Consider the following 20640-nt stretch of genomic DNA (forward strand, 5'->3'; position numbering starts at 1 on the left):
CGCATAGTTCTATACGATAAAATGAGACATGATATTAAATTCAAATGATGCATGGGTGGTGAGGTCAAATAAAAAAGATCAAGTTGGTAGCTGACGTGAAGATTTGTGACAGAGCCAATGAACTTTTGACACAAAGCAAGTGGTATGACAAAGTATGAAATTTAATTCATGGTGTCAACGTAATCATTAGTGAGAGACATAGAAGACTTCTTATTGACGTCTATAAATAGCCCTCAAGATTTCTATCTGAAGAGACATACAAAAGACTTAACCGAGAAATTGGCCAAACTCTGCAAAAAAATCTTCATTCCTCATCCATAAACACTTTCTTCAAGGCTTTCTCTTTGAGAAATCTTGAGTGAGAGCTTAAGATTTCTATCTGTAGAGGAGGAAGGAGGACATCACCACCCTCACAACCACCGTGAGGAAATCATCTAAGAAGCCGAAGGGCACAAGAGATCGTAACATATGGCTTGATTCTCTATCCTTATCTCTTTGTTTCACACTTTCATTAATATTTGTATTGTTGTGTAAGGTTGAAAAAATTCTATTATCAATATGAATGCCATCATATTTTCTTATCTATCCATCTTCTTACCGTCAAGCATGAGCAACTAATTTCATAATGAGTTGAGAAAAATGAAACTAACATGTACTAAGTAAAGCATAAATTTGGTTTAATGCATGCTTCATAAACAATTTTTATCAAGTCGAGAGATTTCTCTAAATAAAACTAATCACTATTTGAAAAAGTAAGGGATTTTCGATCTCATTAAACAATAAAAGAATACCTTTAGAAATAAAGATACACCTTTTGCATGAAACATGTATTGCATGTATCTTAGAAATAGGTTAATATGGCTAAATGCACTTGAAGTATAGCTTATGGTTATGAGTAAATTTCTTGAACGCATGGCTTTTCTTAGGAAGTGTTAGCGGATACTTTTCTCAACCCTACTTCATTCATTGGAATCTTACATTTCTCCTTACAAGCTTCTTCACTCTAAGTTGTGATAATCATCACATCCCTATTCATTTATTTTAGTATCAGCTATTGAGTAGATAAACCAATCCATCGCATATTTCGTAACAAATCGTGTTAAGATCAAAAGAAACATTTCATCGCATCATTAGAAAGCAATCCTTGAGTTCGACCCTGGACTCACCAGGACTCTAATTAAACTTGCACTTGGGTTTAATTAGATAAAACAATACGTTTATAAGTTTAAAAAGGCATAACACAGGATTATTTTCATCGAATCAATAGAAATGCATCAATAAGTAACAACATACCTATCCAATGTAAATATTTCATGATTTTTAATTATGTCCTTATATTGATTTTTAATAACTGAAATAATACAGAGTACATGTGTGAATACTATCATTTTGTCAATATATTTAAGAAAAGTATGTGGCATGTTATGAACAAAATATTTTCGAGATGCATTATTCTAATTATTAATTAATGACAAGAGATTGAAGCAAATTGGTTAATGATGTAACTTCAAAGTAAGATTTATCTTGTATTTTGCAATTTTGTAAAAGTGTTTGGAGTTGAGGCTTCAATGTAGAGTTGAGAGAGGTACCGACTTCCCCCTTTTAATTTCTTTACCATCAATGATAATTTTTTCGTAATCTCAATGTTGCACTTTTTTTGTCAGCAAATATAGAACTTCCAAGCCAAAGTTTCATAAATTGACAAACTTTTGAGATTATATAGTAGAATATTTGTTAAACATCAACTTGATTTGAATATATTCCTATCATTAGTGAAACATAGATTTCTTCAAAATTGTTCATAGAAACTTTTAAATATTGCCAACATTTTTATGTTATCACGGTAATCTTCAATCCACATTTTGCTCATATTAAGCCATTTGGAGCAGAAATTCACAAGTGTAAAAGCGAAAGAATTCCATCCTAAAACCTTTTGGCTTTTTCCTCTTCTTTTTTTAGTAGGTTCACCAATGTATCTCAATTAGGTTGACACACTCCTAACATCCTCATCATATCCCACTCCCAGTTACTTATTAATACAACAAAAAGAACAAAGGGAAAGATGAAATTTTCCCTCTTTTTCTAGGGCGTGGGTCAACAGGTGGACCAATGTATCTCAACTAGGGTGACACACACCTAGCACCCTCATCATATCTCACTCTTAGTCAATCGTATTGAGTTCTCAAACTAACTTTATTAACATGGGTGAAGAAGTTTTGACTCAAATACCTTAGTTTTTCAGTTTATTTATAACTAACTTTGTAAATAGTCAACTAGTATACTCTATAAATACCTCTGATTTTAAATTCAACTTAAAGTGAAAAAGGGAGAGTAATATCATCATTTTTCTTAGTTTTCTGTAAACAACAAAACTATATGCAATCTTCATCAGTAAAAAGAATTCAGATCTTCCCGTGGGCGTAGGCAATCTTGCCTAACCATGTAAACACTGTGTCTTCATCTTTTTGCCTTATTTTTCTTGTTCATACGAGTGTTTTCTTTACTACAAATCGAGCGCCATTCATTCATAATTCAAATTTCATCGAATAATCTTCATATTGAGTCAATCGTGCAATACTCATCGCTATCGAGTAGCTTCGAGTTGATCGTTTTCACCTTCGAGTCGCACCGAGTGTCGTTCAAGAACCATCAAGTACGATTGAGTATTAGTTCAGTTGTCATCGAGTTCCATCGAGGATTTAATAGAGACTTGTCAGATGAAGAAGGGAATTATCATCGAGGATCGAGTAGGAAGACATCGAGCATCGAGGATTTGGTAGAATATTTCTGAGCCAGTTCTTCATCTTTCCAGTGTTGATCTTGGGTATTTGGGCCTTGTAAAGAGTGGTTAGCCCAACAATTTATGGTATCAGAGCATTTAAAGATCGCGAAGGTCAACATTATTGGAGCATCAAGATATTCAAGAAATCAAGACTCGATACTCGATCAGATCAGAAATGGTTGTTGCAAGGTATGAGATTGAGAAGTTTGATGGGAAGAGCGATTTTGGCCTATGGAAGGCCAAAATCAAAGCCATTCTTGGACAACAAAGAGCACGCAAGGCCCTTTTAGACCCATCAACTCTACCACCCACTATATCAGTACAAGAAAGAGAAGACGTGGAGCTTACATCATATGGGACTCTGGTTCTGAATCTCAGTGATAGTATCTTGAGAAGTAATTTATCAAGACACAGCCTACAAGATGTGGGTCAAGCTGGAAGGTCTTTTTGCAACCAAGGATCTTCCTAACAAGATGTATCTAAGGGAGAAGTTCTTCACATTCAAGATGGATTTTGCTAGGCCTCTTTTAGATAATTTGGATGAGTTCAAGAGGATAGTCTCAGAGTTCAAGAGCCTTGGTGAGAAAATTGGCGATGGAAATAAAGCTTTTGTGTTATTAAACTCTCTACCCAAAGCCTATAAAGAGGTGAAGAATGCCTTGAAATATGACAAAGAATCAGTTACCAGTGATGCCATCATTTCAGCATTAAGAACTAGAGAGTAGAGCTTCAGTCAGTCAAGAAGGAGCAGCCTAGTGCAAAGGGGCTGTTTGTATGGGGAAGAACAAGCAGAACTAGTCTAAGGGGAATAAAAACCAGTCAGGTGAATAGCACAAACCTAAGACCAAGCTAAGATGCAACTATTGCAAGAAGAAAAGTCACTTGGTGAGAGATTGCTACAGCCTGAAAAGGAAAACCCAAGAAAAAGAGAAGGATCAGAAGGGAAAACAACCAGAAGCTTCAGTGGTTGAAGGTTCCTAATTTTATTTTGATGCCTTAGCCTCCACTTGAAACCAAACCAACCAAATCAATCCTCTTGGGAAGCATGTCTGGGTACTTGACTCCGATTGTACCTATCATATGATACCTTTCAGACCTTGGTTTCATACTTACAAGGAAGTAGATGAAGAATTTGTGTACATGGGAAACAATAAAGTCTGCAAGATTAAAGAGGTTGGTTCAGTATCCTTGAAGCTAAAGGATGGATCAATCAAACTTCTAAAAAATGTGAGACATGTACCTTTGCTCAAGAGAAACTTGATATCTCTGGGCATGTTGGACTCCATTGGGTGCAAATGCAGAGGCACTACTACAAAATCTACATTACTTGACACTTGTAGTTTTTAATTACTTGACGTTTCATTGGAAAAAAAACGTCAAGTAGTGTGATTTTGGACAAGAAAATGTCAAGTAAAAGGGTTAAAAAAGTGGAGATTGATGGAATATTTCAGATATTATCACGCAAACCTTGACACGTTTTTCGTGTCAAGTAATATAAGGTCTTATTTAACACGTTTCACATGTCAAGTATAAGAAGCTCTTACTTGACATTTTTTTCGTGTCAAGAAAAATATAAAAAAAATTTCCTAATAATATTTTTTCGAATAAAATATCTAATTTTTCAAACTCTAGCCGTTCGTGTCTTCCCATTGTGTGGTTCGTCTTCTCTCTCTCGTCCCCTAGCCACTCTTTGCTTTAATCGTCTAACCACTCCGTCTTCTCCCATGATGCCGTCTTCGATCGTCTGCAGCACCCTAGCCACTTGTGTCTTCTCCCTCTCCTCTCGTCCCCTAGCCAAATCGTTTTTTTATCGCACTGTGATGTTCGAAGCATCCTTGGTTTTTCGATCTTCGATCGTTTCTTCATATTGTTCAAATCGTGTTGATTTTTTCAATCTTCGCTATAACAACCCAGATTTTTATTATTAATGTAATTTCAGTCATTTTTATTATTTGAGGGCATTTTTTGGAATTTTTGGACTTAAGTGTAATTGCGAAAATTTAATTATTAACGTCGAAAATTATTTGATTTGGAAATTAATGGTGGGAATTAATTTCATTTTGAGAAGGAAAGAAATTTAACAGAATAAAGTGGAAATGGAAAGAATAAAATAAAATAAATAATATTATTTTATTTTATTTTCCTTTTATATTTTCTTTCCTTTTTCTTTGTTTTTTCCCTCTTCCCTTCACTTCTTCTTCTAGCCGTCGACACCCCCTCCCTCAAAAATTTTCCTCCTCTCCGTCAAGCCCTAAGCAGCCTCCAGCTGTCTGTCTGCATCGGATCTGAAGATTCGATGTCGCGCCACTCTCGATCGATGCCTCAGACAGCCACGCGTCCATCCAAAGCAGTATGCCGCTTTTCGTCTGCGATCCAAAGCCACCAGCGTTGTTAGCCCGCGCCGCGCCAAATCCAGAGTTCACCAGTCTCGACTTCAGCACCAACCACTCCCTCACCCAGTCAAGCCGCTTGTTTAAATCTTCTCCACCACTCGAGCTAGCCGCATCCATCCAAGCGTCGCCTTGCAGCCACTGTCGTTCACTGTTCGTTCGTCCCTCGGCCGTGTCTCTGTTATTTGCTGAGTGTTTGGTAAGGTTTCACATTTCGGATGGATTTCGTGGAGTAAATTGTTGTTCCTTTGACTTCGTTTCGGTTTGTTTCTTACCCGCTGCAGTTAAGGTTAAATTGAAGTTTTGAGAAAATTCTGAGGCGTTGTCGAGCTTCATGGAAGGGAAAATTTCGGCAAGTGTTGGTAAGTTTTGGGTAAGATCGATTGTGTTTTGAAGGTTCTTGTTTCCCTATTAAATTTTGGATTTCCTTTTGGGTTGATACCTATTATATTTGGAATTTAGATCCAAGATTGGAGTAGTTTGGAGTGCGCAACATGCTGTTCAGCGGGTTCGGGTTCGTTTCCAACAAGAAATTTGGTAACATTTGTGGTTCTTGAGGTTGATCTTCAGACACCCACTGATGATTGGATTAAGTAATGACTTGACTATTGTATTTCAAAGGTTTAAGGTCGCTATCCATCAGAACTAGATGTTGTGTTTATTTGTGGAATTTAGTGGAGATTTTGGTGCCAAAGCTTAGAATTGACCGTTGATCAAGCCACACTTTAGGTAAATTATTTTTTGGGTTGATTATATGAATTGATGGGTGGAATCGGGCCTTAGTGTGAATTAAATGTTGGGATTATGTTGAAGGTTTAATTTGAGTTTCATTATCGAGTAGTTACTTTGAGGGAAATATTTGGACTTGTGATTTGAGATAAGTAATCTTACTACTGGAACTACCCACGGGCTAGGCGCTAGATATATGCTAGCATGATAAATGAATATTATGACAGAACGATAGTATGATAGACGGATAGTATAGTATAACTGATGTATGTTCTTGTGTTAGGATCTGAAAGATTTATTTGTGCACGTAGATACTTGCATGCTAGCATGAGATGATACTTGATTCCATGAGGTTGTATTTGATATGAGGATATTGAGGCATAAATGTATGTTGTAGAGCCATGATGTTGAGGTGTATATGTATGTTATAGAACCATGTTGTGATACTTGTGATGTTGAGACTTTGATAGTGTCCTTATTGATTAATTAGATGACCACTAGATGTTGTGTTTCCTTTGGGATTCGCCAGAGGTTGTGTTTCCTTCAGGATTCACCAGAGGTTGTGTCTCCTTCGAGATTCACCAGGTGTTGTGTTCCTTCGGGATTCACCAGGGGTTTTGTTTCCTTTGGGATTCACTAGAGATTGTGTTTCCTTTGGGATTCACCATAGATTGTGTTTCCTTCGGGATTCACCAGAGGTTGTGTTTCCTTCGGGATTATCCAGAGGTTGTGTTTCCTTTGGGATTCACCATAGGTTGTGGGTTCTACGGGACTTACTAGAGGTAATGGGCATACTTAACTACAGTAGGATAGAAATCAATTTTTCATGTATGTATGTGTCCCATGAGGACTAGAGAAGTTTATATGTTTCCACCAGTGGTAGGCATCTAGAGGATATAGATGCCTAGCCTGACCCTAGTAGTGTGGTTACTAATTGAGTATTTTATACTCATCCTTTCTCATGTTGTTGTTTCAGGTAAAGGTAGAGGTGCACCGGCGATTGATAAGCGGAATTCGTGATCGAGCCACTGGGACTAGTTTTATGCTTCCGCTCATGATATTTAGATTTCTTTTCATGTTTTTTTTAACTTTCAATTTAATGTTTGAAACTTACTATTAAGATTTGTGTTCATACCTGTTTATAATCATTTAAGGTTTATGGGCACCCTATTGTTTGTTTTTAATATCTGAATTTAATGAAGGCCTTTTGAGTTCAACTCATTTATTTAGCATTTATTTCACTATAAAAAGGGTGTCGTTTTATGTTTCATGCATGCATGTGTTTAGTAACGACCTAATTTGAGTCCTAGGGGGTTAGGTCATTACATTCGCCGTGTTGTTCAAATCGTTTCTTTGTTGCCTTCTCCCTCTTGATTTTCCGATTTTCTGATCTTCCTCTTGGTTTTTCGGTGAATATAGTGAGTCAGTAACCATACTGTTCGAAGCGTTCTGTGGCTGTTCTGTTCCAAGTGGAGCGTCGGTCCACCGTCGGCTTCCTCATTTCTGTCGTTGTTCTCCGGCTCGTTTGCGGCGATCCCACCTTTTCCTCTTGAAATCGAACGTCTAAATCTTCGCTCCACCGCTCGTCTTCCATCCTTCTAACCTCCGGTTTTATCCTTCGTCTGGTAAGCCTTATTTCATTTTGATTGCATCTGCAATTTATTTCATGTTCCCTGTTTCAAGTTTATCTGTTCATTTTTATAATTATTACCGTTCTTTGATTACATATTATACATAATGAATCAGAGTCTTCATTCATAAAAACTTAAATAAAAAAACAAACTGAAAATTTTTCTTATCAACAAAAACAGAAGAATTCAAACACACGCGTCCAAGAAGTATCTTATTGTTTTCTCACATGTTTGGTCGTTATATTGAAAACAATGTATAAAGAAAAGTGTCCTTCAACCATAAATTAGCACATCATTTAGAATTTGAAAGCATTTGATCCCATTTGAAATCATCGGTCTCTACTTTAGCATAATACAAAGTGGTTGTAGTTGCTCTTTACACCATTTAAATTTTAAGATTTTGAATTTAGTAAACCATCTATTCATTACAGTATTAGCACACATTTGAAGTTTTTGAGAGTTCAAGTTCTTAAGTTCTCTATAAATATCAATTCCATACAAATTTTATAAGTTGTATGAGTTATCTAATTTGAAATATTGTAATATTTTTTTGAACCGAGGAATCTTCTTTTAGCATTGTCAGTAGATGGAATAAATCCACATAGTGATATGAGCTCTAAGTATAGTTGTTGGCCAGTTGTGATGGTCATTTATAATCTTCCTCCATGGTTGTGTATGAAAAGAAAGTTTATGATGTTATCAATATTGATTTCATGTCAAAACAACCCTGGGATGACATTGGGATATACTTAGAGCCATTGATTGATGATTTAAAACTTCAGTGGGAAAGTAGTGTACAATGTTATGATGCTTTTCAAGAGGAACTATTCAACTTAAGAACAGTTCTATTGTGAACGATCAATGAGTTTCCAACATATGGAAACCTTAGTGGATGTAGTATCAAAGGTTATAATGCATGTCCAATTTGTATAGATAACACAACTTCATTAAGACTGAAACATGGGAATAAAATGGCATGCCTTGGCCATCGAAAATTTCTAACATAAAATCATCATTTTCGAAATCAAAAGAAATCATTTGATTGTTAGAGAGAACTTGAAAGTATTCCAGAACTGTTGTCTGAGGAGTTTGTATTTGAAAAAAACTAAATATCTTGATTTTCAAAAAGAAAAAAAAAAGAACAAAAGAAATATCACAAAAAGAAGTACCAAAGGTTGTGGGAATAGGATGTCTGCTTTTTTCGAACTCCCTTATTGGAAACATCTCCATGTTAGACTTTGCTTAGATGTGATGCATATCGAGAAAAATGTTTGCATGAATATCATAGGTACACTTTTTGATATTCCAGGAAAAACAAAAGACGGATTGAATGCTAGACGTGATTTAGCTTATTTAAAAATTTCGACCAGAGCTTACACCTATTAATGGGGATAAAAAAATCTTCCTTCCCCCTACTTTTTATACTCTTACTAGAGAAGAAAAATCTCATGATTTAAAATTTGAAGATGATATCAGAAATGAAGGTTCCTGAGGGTTGCTCCTCCAATGTTAGAAATCTTGTGTCAGTGGAAGATTTAAAATTCAATGGTCTAAAATCTAAAGATTGTCATGTGCTCTTACAACAATTGCTCCCCATTGTCATCAGATATGTGCTACCAAAACATGTTCGATATGCGATAACTCGTCTGTATATTTTTTTTTTCAATTCTATATGTAATAAGGCCCTAGATGTTATACAATTAGAGAAGCTGCAAGAAAACATTGTGATTACATTATGTTTATTAGAGAAGTATTTTTCTCCCCCATTCTTCACAATAATGGTGCATCTCCAGTACACATTGTTAGAGAAGTCGAACTTTATGGGCCTATATATTTGCGATGGATGTATCCCTTTGAAATGTTCATGAAAGTGATTAAAAACTCTGTGAGGAATAGGCATCATCCAGAAAGTTGTATTGCTGAAAGTTATATATTAGAAGAAGCTGTTGAATTTTGTTTAGATTTTTTATGTAGAGTAGATCCTATTGGACTTGGGTGTCAAAAGTTAAGAGACAATTCAGGCAATTCCGAAATTGGTAGACCATTGTCAAGTGGAGTTTCTTACATACCTGAACGAGATCTCTTATATCGAGCTCATTGATATGTCTTGGAGAATATAATTGATGTGCAACCATATATAGAGTAAATTATTGTGACTTAGATCCATTTATTTCATTAAATACATGAATTTGAAAATAATTATATTTGAACATTTTTCTTTTTCTTCATAAGGAAACATATGATGACATTAGAATTACAACTCTCAAGTAGATAAAAAACCAGAAATGAATTCAAGATGAACATAATCGAAATTTCATATCTTGGTTACGAGAAAAGGTAAAACATTAAATATACTATTTAAGATAACTTTTTGTCACTTATATTTTAATTAAGTAATCTTTTGGCTCCCAGGTTGGAAATGAACTTGAAATGGGAGATGTAGAGGTATCAAATAACTTGAGATGGATTACCCATGGTCTCCATCCAATTGTGACTACATACAATAGCTATGTTATTAATGGATGTCACTATCACATAAAGTCATATGACAAAAATAAAAGTGTACAAAATAGTGGGGTTAGTTTAATTGCAAAAACAATGCAAATATCTAGCTCAAAAGATAAAAATCCTATAATTGGAGACATGTTGTTTTATGGGGTGATACAAGAGATTTTGGAACTAAATTTGTAACGACCCGACCCCTTAGGACTTAAGTTAGGCCGTTACTAAAATACATGTATGCATGGAACTCAAAACGACACTCCTTTATGATGAAAGAAATGATAATAGATAAGGGGAGTTCAAAAGTCCTTTATTAAATGCAAATATTAAAAACAATAATAGGGTACCCATAAATCATAAAGGTTAATAAATACATATGAAAAACAATTCTTATTAATTAGTTTCAAACATCAAAACTAAACATTAAGAGAAACATGAAAAGAACTCTAAATCTCATGACACGGAAGCGTAAAAAACTAGTCCCAGTTGCTCGATCACAAATTTCGCTTGTCCATCGCCGGTGCATCTCTACCCTTACTTGAAACAACAACATGAGAAAGAATGAGTATAAAATACTCAGTAAGTAACCTCATTACTAGGATCAGGCTAGGCATCTAAGTCCTCCAGATACCCACCTCTGGCATATATATACATGAAACAAGAAGGAGACTAAGTCCTATCCTATTGTAGTTAAGTTTGCCCACTACCTCTGGTGAATCCCGAAGGAGACACAAACTGGTGAATCCCGAAGGAAACACAAACTGGTGAATCCCAAAGGACACACAAACTGGTGAATCCGAAGGGCACACAAACTAGTGAATCCCAAAGGAAACACAAACTAGTGAATCCCAAAGGAAACAGAAACTAGTGAATCCCGAAGGAAGCACAAACTGGTGAATCCTGAAGGAAACACAAACTGGTTCAGATCATACTATCAATTTATCATGCTAACATTCTGCCATAACATACATTTATCATGCTAGCATACATCTAAAGCTTAGCCCATGGGCAGTTTCAGTAGTAAGATTACTTACCTTAATCGAAAATCCACAGATAAAATCAAACAACCAAACGATGACAGCGGTTTGAAGTAACGGCCCTAACATACGAATACAACCGTTAAATTTCAATCCCACAATAATTGCGAAACCTCATATTCAAATCCAAAATACCCAAAAGCTTACCCTAAGAAACTTGATCAACAACCACTCTCAAGATCTCGACTCCAAAATATCCTTCTAACAGATTCTAATTCCAACGAACGTCGACTTAGAACCTTCAAAACATGAATTAAATGATTATTTAATCCAATAATCAATGGGGGTCAAAATCCTTCAAGAAATCCATCTCACAACATTGACCTTACCTAAATCGAAGATCTGCTCGAAACCAAGAGTCAGCGGCGGAAACTGGCAAAGGGAGTGGACAGAGGAGGGTATGGGGGAGGTTGCACAGCGAGGTCTGTGGTGATCAAAGAGGAGAATCGGCAGCGAGTGCGAACGATTGGAGTTTGGGCAGTGTGGGAGGCGGCAGCGGAAGGTTAAAAAACGAGGGTGGGGGGTTTCTTTTGCGAGAGGAAGGAGGAGAAAAGGTTTGATTTTAAAAAGAATAATAATAATGATAATAATAATAATAATAATAATAATTTAAAAAGGGAATAGGTATAATTATATTTAATTCTTTTCCTTATTCCACTTTATACTATTAAATTTCTTTCCATTTCAAAAGAAAATTAATTCCTGCCATTAATTTTCAAATTGAATAATTTCACGCGAATAATTAAATTCCCGCACTTATACTTAAAGTCCAAAATTCCAAAAAATGCCCTCCAACTAATAACAATTATTGAAATTCAAAATAATAAAGTTATTGAAATTACATTATAAAAATGTGTGGGGTGTTACATTCTTCCCTCCTCAAAGAACTTTCGTTCTCGAAAGTTCATTCTTGAAAAAGCTCCGGGTATTGGGCCTTCATCTCATCCTCTCGCTCCTAGGTAGCCTTCTTGAACTGGTGATTCTACCACATGACTTTCACAAAAGTAATTTCCCGGCGGCGCAATGTTTTTACCTCTTTGGTGAGGATCTCTATAGGCTTCTCCTCGTAGCTCAAGTTTTCATTCAACTGTAAGGGTTCGTAGTCAACTACATGGGACGGGTCTGTGACATACTTCCTTAGCATCGAAACATGGAAGACAGTATGAACTGAAGACAGTGCTGGGGGCAATGCCAAACGGTAAGCTATGGGGCCAACTAATTCTAGGACCTCGAACGGTCCAATGAATCTTGAACTCAACTTTCCTTTCCTGCCAAACCTCAGAATACCTTTCATAGGTACCACTTTTAAGAACACTTTCACACCAGTCTCAAATTCCAGGTCCTTACGTCTTACATCGAAATAGCTCTTCTGTATGCTCTGAGCTGTTTGGATACGAGCTCTGATCTTCTGTATTGCCTCATTCGTGGTCTGCACCAATTCAAGTCCTAACAATTTTCTCTCTCCTACTTCATCCCAACACACATGGGGATCTGCAAATCTTCCCATATAGGGCCTCAAAAGGTGACATCCCAATAGTGGACTGGTAGCAGTTATTATAAGCAAACTCCATTAAGTACAAATGAGCATCCCAGTTTCGTGAAAACTCTATGGCACAGGCACGCAATATATCTTCCAATATCTAATTCAATCTATCTGTCTGCCCATCAGTCTGAGGGTGGAAAGTTGTACTGAAGTCTAACTGGGTCCCCAAAACTACCTGAAAACGAGGGTTTCTGTCCGACACGATGGCATGGGCACCCCATGCAATCTTACCACCTCTTTCATGTATATCTGTGCCCACTTATTCACTGAAAAGGTGGGCTTCCCAGGTATGAAATGTGCTAACTTTGTAAGTCTGTCTACCACGACCCATATCATAGCGAAACCTTTGACGGTCCGAGGAAACCCCATGATGAAGTCTATAGACACATGCTCCCACTTTCATTCCGGTATAAATGGCTGTAACAAGCCTACTGGCTTTTGCCTCGGGTCTTTCACCTGCTCGCACACCAAGCACTTACTGATGAACTTTGCAACCTCTATTTTCATATCATTCCACCAGTAGTAACGTTTCAGGTCCCGATACATCTTGGTGCTTCCGGGGTGAATCGAAAATAAAGAACTATGAGCCTCTAACAACAACTCATCTTTAATATCACTAACTACTGGCACGCACAAACGCCCTTGATAAAGGAGGCCACCTTCCGCTGAAAATGAGAATTCGCCATCCTGGCCTGACTCTACCCTACAAATTCTCTCTTCTAGATAAGGGTCGTCTCACTATGCATCAATAATCTTCTTCCTTAGACTCGGTCGCACCGACAACTATGCTAACTGTGTTGTGACCTTTCCTACAACCACTGCAATCTCTGCCTTCTTCAGTCCCCTGCACAAGTGAGTCTGTCTGGTAATGAGGGCTGCTGAATGGGCTACCTTTCTGCTTAGAGCATCTGCCACTACATTTTCTTTTCCAGGGTGGTACAAAATTTCACAGTCATAATCCTTCACCAGCTCCAACCACCTTCTTTGCCTCATATTTAACTCTTTCTAAGTGAAAAAGTACTTTAAACTCTTGTGTTCGGTAAAGATCTGTATCTCCTCTCCATATAAGTAATGTCTCTAGATTTTGAGGGCAAAAACCACTGCTGCTAACTTCAAGTCATGCGTGGGATAATTCTGTTCATGCTTCTTTAGCTGACGTGAAACGTAAGCAACTTCTACCCAGCTGCATCAATACGCATCCCCAACCCCTTTTTAGACGCATCACTGTAAATGACAAAACCACCTGATCCATCCGGTACTATAAGATTTGGGGCTGAAACCAGCCTCTATTTGAGGTACTGGAAACTGTCTTCATAAGCCTCAATCCAAACAAATGTTACACCCTTCCGGGTTAACTGAGTTAATGGGGCGGGTATGCGAGAGAAGTTCTTTACAAATCATCTATAGTAGCCTACTAACCACAAGAAACTATGCACCTCACTGACTGTGGTTGGACGAGCCCAACTCGTAAATGCCTCAACCTTTGCAGGATCCATAGAGACACCTTCCTTCGATACTACATACCCTAGGAAGGACACCTGCTTCAACCAAAATTCACATTTAGAAAACTTAGCATATAGCTTATTGGCCCACAACGTCTCCAAAACTTTCCGCAAATGCTTCTCAAGCTCGACCTCTATCTTGGAATAAATCAAGATGTCATCAATGAAAACAATCATGAAGGTGTTGAGGAAATCCTTGAACACCCTATTCATCAAATCCATGAACACTGTTGGTGCATTCGTTAGACCGAACGACATCACTATGAACTCATAATGTCCATACCTCGAACGAAAAGTTATCTTGTGTATGCCACTATCCTTTATTCTCAGCTGGTGGTATCCTGACCAGAGATCAATCTTAGAGAATACCATAGCTCCCTGTAACTGGTCAAACAAATCATCGATCCTGGGAAGGCAATACTTGTTCTTGACGGTCACCTTGTTCAGCTCTCTGCAATCAATGCACAGACGTAATGATCCATCCTTCTTTTTCACAAACAAAACAAGTGCACCCTATGGTGATCAGCTAGGGCGTATGAAACCCTTGTCCAACAACTCTTGCAATTAGATCTTCAAATCCTTCAACTCTGCTGGGGCCATCCTGTATGGAGCCTTCGAAATAGGGGTTGTGCCACGCTTCAACTCAATGGCAAAATGTATCTCTCGCTGCGGGGGCAGTCTGGGAAGATTCTCTGGAAAAACGTTTGGAAAATCCCTCAGTACTGGCTCCAAAGTCAAGGTGACTTCAGTCTCTCTAGTGTCCACAACACTGGCCATAAAGCCCCAGGCTCCTTGGTCGAATAGTCTACTGGCCTTCAATGCGGAAATCACTTTGGGTAGGACTACGGTCCCAACCCCTTTAAACTTAAAATTGGCTCCTGTAGGAGGGTTAAAGATGACCTTCTTACGGGAGCAATCTATACTGGCATGATTAACAGCTAACCAATCTATATCCAATATCACATCAAAATCGTGCATATCTAAAATTATCGAGGTTACATCAAGGTTACTCAGACGATGGACAGAGGAGGGTATGGGGGAGGTTGCACAACGAGGTCTGTGGTGGCCGAAGGGGAGAATCGGCAGTGTGCGTGAACGATTGGAGTTTGGGCAGTGAAGGAGGCGGCGACGGAAGGTTCAAAAACGAAGGTGGGGGTTTTTTTGCAAGAAGAAGAAGGAGAAAAGGTTTGATTTTAAAAAGAATAATAATAATGATAATAATAATAATAATAATAATAATAATTAAAAAAGGGAATAGGTATAATTATATTTAATTCCTTTCCTTATTCCATTTTATACTATTAAATTTCTTTCCGTTTCAAAAGAAAATTAATTCCTGTCATTAATTTTCAAATTGAATTTCAAATTGAATAATTTCACGTGAACAATTAAATTCCCGCACTTATACTTAAAGTCCAAAATTCCAAAAAATGCCTTCCAACTAATAACAATTACTGAAATTCCAAATAATAAAGTTATTGAAATTACATTATAAAAATGTGCGGGGTGTTACATTCTTCCCTCCTCAAAGAACTTTCGTTCTCGAAAGTTCATTCTTTAAAAAGCTCTGGGTACTGGGCCTTCATCTCATCCTCTCGCTCTTAGGTAGCCTCCTTGAACTAGTGATTCTACCACAGGACTTTCACAAAAGAAATTTCCCAGCAGTGCAATGTTTTTACCTCTTTGGCGAGGATCTCTATAGGCTTCTCCTCATAGCTCAAGTTGTCATTCAACTGTAAGGGCTCGTAGTCAACTACATGGGATGGGTCTGTCACATACTTCCTTAGCATCGAAACATGGAAGACATTATGAACTGAAGATAGTGTTGGGGGCAATGCCAAACGGTAAGCTACGGGGCCAACTCCTTCCAGGACCTTAAAAGGTCCAATGAATCTCGGACTCAACTTTCCATTCCTGCCAAACCTCAGAATACCTTTCATTGGTATTTTTATTTGTGATTGGGTTGAGAACAGTGGTGGCATCAAAACTGATGAGCTTGGTTTTGTGTTAGTTGACTTAAATAGAATAGGCCACAAGAGTGATTCTTTCATACTGGCATCCCAAGCAAGACAAGTTTTTTATTTAGAGGATCCAAGTGATGGTCGATGGTCTAATGTTCTTACTCTACCACAAAGAAATTTTGAGGATCAATAAAATGATTATGAACTTAGAGATACTGCTCTACATTGTCAAGGAATGCCTAAAGCTATGTTAGATATTGAATCTAGAATTGATTTGGATGAGAACACTTCAACATATGTACAGGTTGATTGTGAAGGCATATGGATTCCTAAAGAGTAAATGTATGGGTGAGTTTTCGCTTACTAATGAATTTTTATAATTTTGTTGTATCTAACACCTAACTAAACTTTATTCTATATTTCATTATAATTCTTACACCATGGAGATAGCAAGTGATGAGGACTTGCAACTTGGTTTGGATAATGTCAATGAAAATATGGAACTGAAGCAAGATGAAATACCAAACAAAAAGAACAGGTGAACGCGAGGACTGACTAATATGAATGAGGTAACAAAAATTAGAAGTGTAAGGGAGAAAAAGTTGGTTGAATATAATGAGGATGGAGTACCGATTGGATATAAGTTGAAATCTTTCATCGGATTTATTGTGCATCATCATATCCCAATTACATATACATCTTGGAAGTGTGTACCGACTGTTAAATATTGTTAAGGTATGTATATTTTCCTTCGTTGATGTATTATATTAATATTTTACTTGAAAAGTAATAATCAAGTTTTCTAAATGTTTAGGGTGCTTTCATAATTGATGGTAGAAGTAAGAAGGCTATTCTCAAAACTGCGGGCGTTGCATTTCGTCAATTCAAGTCTTGGTTAAGACACAATATATTGTCCCTTTTAAGGGATGAACCCCAACTTTTATTACACCCACCTTCGATGTACTCCCACATAATTAAAACCTATCAATGGCAAGAGTTTGTCAAATCGAGATTATGTCTGGAGTTCGAGGTATTAAACTTTTCATTAAGAACATCAATATTTGTAACTTTCTTGTTATTTTTATTTTGAACTATTAAATTTATATAGAAAGTCAGAAATCAACAACAAGCATGAAGAAAGAAGAACAAGTATAATCATCGGATGTCCAGAAGAGGTTATACAAATCTTGTCGAGGAAATGGTAAGAATATTCTTAAATTTAACTATTTTTCAAATATTCTTATATTTAACAATATGTTTATTATGCAGAAAAAATTACCTTCATCCAGCAAATGTGATTTTTGACGAGATAATATGTGGAAAAAACTCAGACAAACAAAAAAGGAGAATATATAACAATGCGGATGTCCAACAAGTTGCCAACCAAATAGTAAGATTACCAATATTACATTTGCATGAAATCATTATAATATTTTATAAGTGTTATTGAATATATATAATTTTCATTTAGGATGAGATAATAAAGAATGAAGATCCACTTCCAAAAAAAATGATCACCTAATGATGTTTTGACCCAAGCCTTGGGTACTCCAGAATATGGTAGACACGGGGGTGGATGGTTTCATTACAAATACCATTTACTTCTATACAGCAAAAAGTGAAGGTACAAACAAAAAGATTGTTGATGAAAATGAAGCACTTCGTAAGCGCATTAAGGAGTTGGAAGATCAAGTTCAAAACAAGCCAAGATCTGAGCATGGTAGTTGCTCCAAGAATAAAATCCAAAAGAAGCAAAATTCAAATGTTGGGGTCCCAGTTAGTCTCATGTTCTATCTTATTTAATTTATGCATTAAGGTTACAACTATTAGTTATGATAATTTTTATCTTATTTAATTTATATTGTTATATTTATATCATAGGAGAAGGAAGTTATTAGTGCATCAGCCACACATGGGGAAGGGAAGAAGGTGAAGGAGATAAAAGCTAGTAGTGTACAATCGATATTGAAAGTGAATTGTATTATGAGGTAAATTTACTATTAGTTACTTATAAAATTATAACTTGGTGGTTTTAGGAGAATGTTTCAGAGAATGCAGGAAAGAATGAAAAAGTGATCGCTATTAATGTACCACCAATCTTGAAGGTGAATTGTATAGGTCCCATTTTCTTCTATCTTATTTAGGAATGAACATTTTATTCATGTTCTATCTTCATTGTGCTAGGAAAAAGTTTCAAGGACGATGCCGAAATAGATTGAAGTTACTAGTGCACCATCCAATTTATTAATATCCTTGAAGTTGATTCTTAGGTATGCTGAAAAGGTAATGGTTGATAGGATTAGTATTTCTTTCCATCTACTTGTTGAGCTCTTTGGTTTTGGCCGAAAGAGTTATGTTCGAGAAGATGTGATAGAATTTTGTAGCATGCAAAAAGTGAAACTTTATCAATGGTGGTTTATATCGTGTAAGTAAATATTATTTGTTTATGATATATTATCACTTTATTAATTAGTAGTAAGTTAATTTGCCCGATCTATTATTATAGGTACCTACACTCGTTCATTGTTGATTCAAATAAAGGGTCGAAGTATATTTTTGTAGATTCATCTCTTATATCCGCGGGCAAAAATACTCGAGAAGTTAGAGCTCGGAACTTTTGTAGTAGATTAATGGCTTCCAAACATGGTCAATTAGTTATTGCTCCTTACAATCCCAAGTAATTATAATTAGTTATACTCATGTTCTACCTTTTCCTGTTTTTTTCCAATGTAGAATTGTGATGGGATCATTGTACTTGAAAGTTCCTTATACTCATGTTCTACCTCTTTCTATTTTTTTTTTCAATGTAGAATTATGTTGGGATCATTGTACTTGAAAGCTCCTTATACTCATGTTCTACATTTTCCTGTTTTTTTCTAATGTAGAATTGTGTTGCGATCATTGTACTTGAAAGCTCCTTATACTCATGTTCTACCTTTTCCTGTTGTGTTCCAATGTAGAATTGTGTTGGGATTATTATACTTGAAAGTTCTTTATACTCATGTTCTACCTTTTCCTTTTTTTTTCCAATGTAGAATTGTGTTGGGATCATTGTACTTGAAAGCTCCTTATACTCATGTTTTACCTTTTCCTGTTTTGTTCCAATGTAGAATTAAGTTGGGATTGTACTTGAAAACTCCTTATAATCATGTTCTACCTTTTCCTGTTTTTTTCCAACGTAGAATTGTGTTGGGATCATTATACTTGAAAGATCCTTATACTCATGTTCTAACTTTTCCTGTCTTTTTCCAATATAGAATTGTGTTGGGATAATTATACTTGAAAGCACATTATACTCATGTTCTATCTCAATGTAATGAGCTACCTTCTTGTTCCATACTAATTAGTTGTGTATTTTATTTAGTGATCATCGGTCGTTAATTATTATTAATGTGTATGATGACATGGTGTACTATCTTGACTCATTGAGAACAAGTTCGCGAGAAGATATCAAATACATAACAATTATGTAAGCAAAGTTTGTTTGAGATTTTTTTTTTTTTTTTTTTTTTTGTAAAGTTTATTTCATTTTGAATATTATACTATACTCTTTGGAAAATGTAAGGCACTGACCATTTTTCAGTCTGAAAAAAATTTGCAAAAGACTCGAAAAACCACATTCTGGAAAATAATAAAGGCAAGTATAAGAGCATTGAAAAAATTAATAGAATGATGTTTACTTAGTGCATATGTATGATATGTATTAGTTATTGACTTTGTAATAGAGATGTCCACGAGTTGGGGTGGGCCGGGGATACCATTCCCCATCCCTGCCCCGCCCCATCCCCGTGAAATTTTCTATGAGGATCGGGCCGGGGATTCTCTGCGAGGAATTCGCGGGGATCGAGTTCCCTGCGGGAATTTTTCCCCGTTACCTTTTTTTTTATATATAAAAAAACTAATTAATTTAAATCACTAATGTGAGCAAAGTTTAATTAAATAATTAACTTTATCACTAAATTTTTATTATGGTTAGTTTTATATGAAAATTTTAATTTAAAGATAAATTACTCAAATTTTGGCCTAAAAAAGCTAATTAATTTTTTTAGTAGAAATAAATAAATATAAATCAAATTATTCATATATATAATCTAAATTTAAACATATTCATTATGTTTCCCAATAAATAATCAAATTTGAAATTTAAATGTAATATTGATATAATAATAATAATAACATAACATTAGATAACTATACTAAATAGATATGTAAAAGCTAATCGGAGCGGGGATAGGGAACGGGGCAAGGCCGAGGTCGCGGGCGGGGGCGAGAGAGGAATGCATTACTCATCCCCGTCCCCATTTAGCTCACGGGGAATTTTTTTCCCCACTCCCTCCCCCATTCTCCGCTTAATCGAGGAATCCTCGCCCCATTCGGGGTGGGGCTCCGTCCCCATGGGAAAATTAGACATCTCTACTTTGTATTGTAGTGTTCTTTACAAGTGGGAACTGTTGAATGTGGGTATTATAGTATGAGATATATGCGAGAAATCATGACTAAAGAGCAGAATATTATCACAAATGCAGTATGTCCTTAAACTACTTATATATATTGTAACATTAT

At 36.2% G+C, this 20640-nt stretch overlaps 1 protein-coding gene across 9 annotated transcripts; it reads left to right on the plus strand.

The window, feature by feature from the left end:
* Positions 1-4910: 4910 nt before the first annotated feature.
* Positions 4911-18983, plus strand: LOC120087987 (uncharacterized). 9 transcript variants are annotated; one of them, XM_090306080.1, is made up of 15 exons: positions 4911-5371; positions 5457-5534; positions 5635-5709; positions 5794-5901; positions 6878-7526; positions 16382-16425; positions 16528-16812; positions 16892-17107; positions 17186-17278; positions 17347-17467; positions 17549-17853; positions 17959-18006; positions 18114-18182; positions 18262-18502; positions 18584-18908. In XM_090306080.1, exons 11-14 carry the CDS (start codon positions 17635-17637, stop codon positions 18289-18291), a joined length of 366 nt encoding a protein of 121 aa, XP_090162206.1. In that variant the 5' UTR covers positions 4911-5371; positions 5457-5534; positions 5635-5709; positions 5794-5901; positions 6878-7526; positions 16382-16425; positions 16528-16812; positions 16892-17107; positions 17186-17278; positions 17347-17467; positions 17549-17634; the 3' UTR covers positions 18292-18502; positions 18584-18908. The 9 variants fall into 9 exon arrangements, 6 of the variants coding, with proteins under 6 accessions (XP_090162206.1, XP_090162203.1, XP_090162207.1 ...); XM_090306077.1 differs by lacking the exon at positions 18114-18182 and having other exon boundaries at positions 17959-18065; positions 18584-18983; XM_090306081.1 differs by lacking the exons at positions 4911-5371; positions 5457-5534; positions 5635-5709; ... (2 more) ...; positions 16382-16425; positions 16528-16812 and having other exon boundaries at positions 16968-17107; positions 18262-18360; positions 18584-18778.
* The last annotated feature ends 1657 nt before the right edge of the window (positions 18984-20640 follow it).

This window comes from Benincasa hispida, chromosome 10 (genome assembly GCF_027475165.1).
Source record: "Benincasa hispida cultivar pf3 chromosome 10, pf3_genome.v1.1, whole genome shotgun sequence".
NCBI lineage: Eukaryota > Viridiplantae > Streptophyta > Magnoliopsida > Cucurbitales > Cucurbitaceae > Benincasa > Benincasa hispida.